The sequence below is a fragment of the Capsicum annuum genome, chromosome 2 (genome assembly GCF_002878395.1).
Source record: "Capsicum annuum cultivar UCD-10X-F1 chromosome 2, UCD10Xv1.1, whole genome shotgun sequence".
Lineage (NCBI taxonomy): Eukaryota > Viridiplantae > Streptophyta > Magnoliopsida > Solanales > Solanaceae > Capsicum > Capsicum annuum.
The window spans coordinates 140525959-140532238 of record NC_061112.1 but is presented as its reverse complement, the minus strand read 5'-3'; the positions used below and the strand labels follow the sequence as shown (position 1 = coordinate 140532238).

The 6280-nt window shown below is 35.6% G+C and overlaps 1 protein-coding gene across 1 annotated transcript; it reads right to left on the bottom strand.

Annotated features, from left to right (window-relative positions):
* Positions 1-5149: 5149 nt before the first annotated feature.
* LOC124896294 lies at positions 5150-5905 on the bottom strand. The gene has a single exon (XM_047407849.1). It carries the CDS (start codon positions 5903-5905, stop codon positions 5150-5152), a length of 756 nt encoding a protein of 251 aa, XP_047263805.1.
* Positions 5906-6280: the final 375 nt, after the last annotated feature.

The window sequence follows — 6280 nt, the reverse complement described above, 5'->3', positions numbered from 1 at the left end:
GCTAAATTTTATCAGTATTTTTGTGGAACCTAAAATAGAATTTTGAAAGAACAGGACGATGAAAAGATCTTTTGCTTAATCTTATCAGAAATAGTCATCCCGTTAGGTACGCTAGCCTGTGACAAGCTTTTATGCATTATTGATCAATAATACCCTCCTAGATAAGAACTTGAATTGTGGCAAATTCCAACTATACGTACTGCCATTTGAGATCACAAAGAGTTGTGCTGACGATGATCCAACGTATTTTTATTATTAATTTTTAAGTTAGCTGGTCTTTGCAACTTGTTAATCCAATTGTGTTTCATTTCCATTAATTTAAAAATAGAAGTGCTCTGTATTAGCAGAGGTGTACCATATAATTTGTGAGGGTGAATGAGACAATTTATTGATAGGGCTTTAATTGGAATGTGGGGGAGGGCGGCTTATGGGTAGTGGTTACAGTGGGTGGGAAAGTTCAATTCATCATTGCTTTATCATTATAGCCCCGAGTGGTTTGGTATAATCTAAAATATGATATTTATATTAATATATTTGTACCTTTATTATATATTATTTGATTTGATATATTAAAAATAATATAAATTATATAAATTTTTTTAAAAAAAATTTAATTCATAAATATTATGAAAAAGACTTTGAGGAGATAATTATATTTTTAATGATGCTAATTTATGTATTAGAATTTATTGCATTACTGCATTATTAATACTATAGATTTTGAGGTATTAGTAATACCTCTCAATATATAATAATTGTGTATTAACTAATTTAAGTAATAGATATACATAAGCTAAAAAAATATATCAAACAAGATACTATTAATATTATCTAAAATAGCTTAAAAATACCCTCATTAGATTTTTGGCTCAAAAATACCCCTCCTTCTAACGGAATTCAGAAAAAGATCAAAATACCCCTAAACTATCTGAAATGACTTAAAAATATCCCTCTATTAAATATTTGATTAAAAAATATATCTCCCCTTAACGAAATTCCACCAAGCATGCCACCTAGATTAAAAAAAAAAAATACATGATCATACTACATTACCATCCACATGTTATTTTTTAATTATATGATATTTCTTCCTTCTTTTGATTTTGATTGTGAAATTTCTTTCACTCTATCTACATATAAAAGTTAAACTCCTCTAGACTCTATTATTTAATGCTTACATTTCCTTTTTGTTTTCCATAATATCATAGCAAATTCAGGACGGAAGCGAAGGTGTAGTTGGGTTGGGTTTGGAGGGGAGGGGGGATTCTAAAGATTGCAAAAAGGTTGTGAGCACTTTCTCCAAGATAAAAGTTCCTTATTAATTTGTTCCTTCATTTAAGTACATCAGTATATAATAATATAGGAAATTGAATAGGGATTTGGCCCCCTGCAGTATAGAACATAATTGTAAACTGTAATAAGCTTACATGCCTACTATCGACATTTATTGGTTCGCACACATTTATTTGTATAGCTAAAATATTATGCTTTCACCCCTTGCCTTTCTTGTATAATTTGTTATGTCAAATTATTCCACAATGTCCAGCATATTTTTTTCCAAACAAAGCGTTAACACAGAATCCTTTGCAACAAATCTCATTGAACTTGCATTTTATCCCACAAAGTCCACAATTCTCTTTGTCCACTAAGAAATTCACGCACTTGTTCTTGCAACAAAAAGGCCCTGGACGCATATTTTAGGATTCTTGCTGCATGGTATAATTTTGCGGCCAAATATTCTCTCATGAATTTTCCAGAGATGAATTTTTTCCTTAGCAATAGAATCACTTGCAGCCCTTTTAACGGTTGTTTCTCGTGTGTCTCTTACTGCTTCAGCCTCATTATTTTTGTCTTCATCTTCTTTCAACATTGTTTGCTCTTGAATTGATGCTGAAAGGGTGCTAGAATATGCCATGAAAATGGCAAGAAAGAAGAAGAGAGTTAAGTTCTTCATCCTTTTTTTTTTTTTGGTTAAAATTTTGATATTTATTTATGTCTCGAACAATTACAAGACCAAATGGCCCAATACAGTACAATTCACACCCTTTATTACAAATAAAAATAGGTAGGGGGATTCCTCACTCTTTTCTTTCCAAATCCCTCTCACACCTGCACAATGTTTCCACACACCTCAGCTCTCAGTTGGTATCTTCCTTTTTGACTGAGGGTGCTCTTTCAGTATTACGAGGATTCATCACTAGGTAAGTAACAATACGACGCACTCTTTGATTGCCCTGTGAAACACTATATGCTTTAGCCTTCCCCTCCCTTTCATCCTTTGGTTGATGAAACTCGTAAGTACGGGCTTCTTAATTTATCACTATTTATGATCTTTCTGCCTTCCACTTCCATGCTCTGAAAAATTTGATAGCTGCAATTACCCGTTTATGGCATGATTTGCTAGATAATCCGCTAACTTGTTACCTTCCCGATAGATATGTTGTATGACTGTCTGCTTTCCTTGCATGTTTATTGTAATTTCTGCAATGATATCTGTGATGCTCCATGGACATGACCACTCCCCTGTTAAAACTTTCTGAAGTAATAAGGAGTCGGTCTGCAAAATGACCTTGTCATAACTTGAATGCTTGCAATGTTTACTAGCTTTCAACATTGCTGTAGCTTCTGCCACTGTATTTGTTGTTTCCTCCATTCTGGATGCCTCAGCAAATATTAAATCACCTTCCTCATTCCTTAAACAAAATGCGTAAGAGCTAATCCCTGGATAACCCCTTGAAGCACCATCGGTATTGTACTTGACCCAACCCTGATTTGGAAACTCCCACAGTACCTTTGTAACTTTAATTCCAGCTTTTATTCTCTCCAAATCCTACAATATATCCGGCCATCCTCCCTTAAAAATTCTTCCAGGCTTTCTAATTTTTCAGCAACATATGCATTGTTCTAGTCACATTATGAATAACTCTCTGCACAGAAATATTCTTTCCTTCATGCTTACTTATGAAGGGGAGCCTTGGAGTAACTGGTAAAGTTACTGCCATGTGACCAGGAGGTCACGGGTTCAAGCCTTGGAAACAGCCTTTGGCAGAAATGCAAGGTAAGGCTGCATACGATACACCCTTGTGGTGGGGTCTTTCCCCGGACACCGCGCATAGCGGTACCTTTAGTGCACTGGGCTGCCCTTTTTTTTTCATGCTTACTTATATTCCTTCTTTTCCATAATTCCCATACTATAATACTAGGCATAGCTTTATAGTACGATTTGATTCCTTTCGCCACATCTGCTTCCCACCATAACATGACAACCTCTCTGAGTGAGAGACCTTCAATATTAAAACCTGCAAAGAAACACAAGTAGGACCAAGTCCTGTTAGCAGTACCACTCCTTAAGAAAACATGTGCCATAGTCTCCTGGTGAGGATTAACACAACACCAGCACTTTGAGGGACCTTGCATACCCCACCTCCTGATTCTGTCTCCACCGGGATCTGATTAAAAACATTTAACGGAGGATTCAACATTGACAAACAATGAATTGGAACACTCTGCAAAACATGTTTTATTAAAATGGCTCTTCCCCCATAAGATAGCAACTTACCCATCCAAGCCTGTAATTTTGAACTAACCCTCTGAATCAATTGTTTATAATACTTCTTCTGCTTTCTTCTGTAAAAAATCGGGCATCCTAGGTATGTAAAAGGAAAATCTTTCCTTAAAATACCTGTTGCTATTTCAGTAGTCACCACATCCCCACCTGATACTTTATGATGTAAATAAATGGCACTCTTTTCTTTGTTAACTTTCTGCCCTGAAGCCTGCTCATATTTTTCTAAAACATTGACAAATCATTTGCATAGTTCTCAAATCAGCCTTACAAAGGATAATCATGTCATCTGCAAATGCAAGATGATTTACCGTTGGGCTTCCTCTTGGAACTCCAAATCCTTTAAACTCCTTACTTTTCATTACGGAATTTAGGGATCTAGATAATACTTTAGCAACTATGATGAATAAAGTAGGGGATAAGAGGTCCCCTTGCTTTAAACCTCTAGTAGATTTGAAAAAGCTTTTAGGTTGTCCATTCAAAAGAACTGAGTACCAATTATTCTCCACCAATCTATAAACTAAATCAATCAATTTCTCACTGAAATCAATTTTGCGAAGAACTTTCATTAAAAACATCCACTCAACCCTATCATATGTTTTCATCATATCCAATTTTATGACCAAGTTTGGATACTTGTCCCTCTTTCTGATTTTTGAAATAATCTCTTGAACCAACAATACATTTTCAACGATACTTCTCCCCTGGACAAAACCAGCTTGCTCCTTGGATATTATGATTGGTAAAACTGATTTGATTCTTTCATGAACAATCCGTGAAAATATCTTATTCACAAAACTGCTCAATGATATTGGGCGCAAATCCGAAAAGGTAGTAACCACAGGTTTCTTTGGTATTAAAACCAAATTCGTATGCATTACATACCTTGGCAAATCAGCTCCATTGAAGAAAGCCTTAACCATTTCATAAACATCATCGCCAATAATATCCCAGGTATCTTGATAAAAAGCTCTTGTCATCCCATCAGGTCCTCCTGCACTGGTTCTATTGAGTCCCATAACTGCTTGATGTACTTCTTCTTTTGACGGTATACTATGCATCAACACACTAGCATCTTCATTAATTAACTTGGGAAGATCATTTAGAATGTCCCAATCAATGTCATGATCTTGCCTTGTGAACTGATCCTCATAAAATTCCACCGCAGCTTCTGCTACGTCATTCTGATTCTCCATCCATTCCCCCTCCTCATTCTGGATTCTACTCACTTTAAGCCTGCTCCTTCTCCCTTTCACAACTGAATGGAAAAATTTTGTATTTCTCTCCCCATCTTTAAACCACTTCATTCCTGCTTTTTGTTTCCAAAACTCCTCTATGTAAATATTTATTAAGATTAGCTTGTGCCTCTTGTAGCTTTTCTCTATTCCTTCCTGAGGGATCTGCTTCAAATTGAACCTCCATCACCTTAATAACCTCCTCCATAGTTTTAACTTCCTGGAAAATATTGCCAAAGATTTCCCTACTCCATTGTGCCATCGCTGTTTTAACCTTTTTTAAGTTTATAATGAAAAATATTGAAAGGGTTTGCTGAAAAGTCAGCATTCCAATTCTTCCTGACCACATTCATGAACGAACTTCCTTTAACCAAAAGTTTAGGAATCTAAAACTTTTAGTTATTTGCTCAACCTCAGTGCTACATGAAATCAACATTGGTGCATGATCAGAACCACTTCTAATCAAATGCTCCACTTCTATTTTCGGGAACAATTCTTGGATCTTCTCATTACATAATACCCTATCAAGTCTTTTGAAGATGCAATCATCATCCGTTCTACCATTCCACCAGGTAAATTTGCTTCCTTTAAACCCCTTATCTTCCAATACACATGTATTGATACAGTGGTTAAAATCTGTTGTCTCCTCTTCTGTAACGGGAAGACCTTCCATTTTTTCCTGCTCATTAACAATGACATTAAAATCCCCTCCTACTAGCCAAGGAATTTGAAGATTAAGAGATACCTGAAATAGAGAATCCCATAATTGAAGTCTCTCAGTTTGCGTACATTTAGCATAAACCAAAGTAACTAGCATTTCAGTATTACTTTCCTGGTTCATTAGCCTGCAGGTAATCTGTTGATCATTATCATTTATCACTTCCACATCTATACATTCATCCACAAAGAACCAAATTTTTCCATTGGTATTTACGATAGCATACTTCAAACCCAGCTTTCTTCTATACCTCTCTAACTGTTGCTTATCTTGAAATGGTTCCATGAGCCCAATAAAGTAAAAGTGATGTCTTTTCTGCATATTTATTAGTCTAGTGAACGCTTTTTGAGTGTTCACTGACCTAATATTCCATATCAGTGCATTCATTGATACTTGATGGGCTTTGTTATTGTTCTCCTTGACTGTCTAGAATTAGCTTGTACCGTCATATCTCCAGACCCTTATCTTTTTATGTTTAGAAAGCTGCTCCTTCAATTTATCCTTCTGCTTTGGTGATAGATCTGCCGATACTGCAACATTTTCTATGGTGCCCCTCAGATCTTCCTTGTCAATATTATCATCCATACTAATAGCTAAAGGTAAAGCATCACTCATCTGCTCTTCAAACATGACTATAGCTTTATCATTAGCATCATTTATTACATCTTCTTGCTCTTTGCCAGGGATTTTAGTCTCTTCTTTCTTTTTTCTTTCCCCTTTCTTCTCTATATCGTCGGTTGGTTGTTGATCTTCTGAATCATC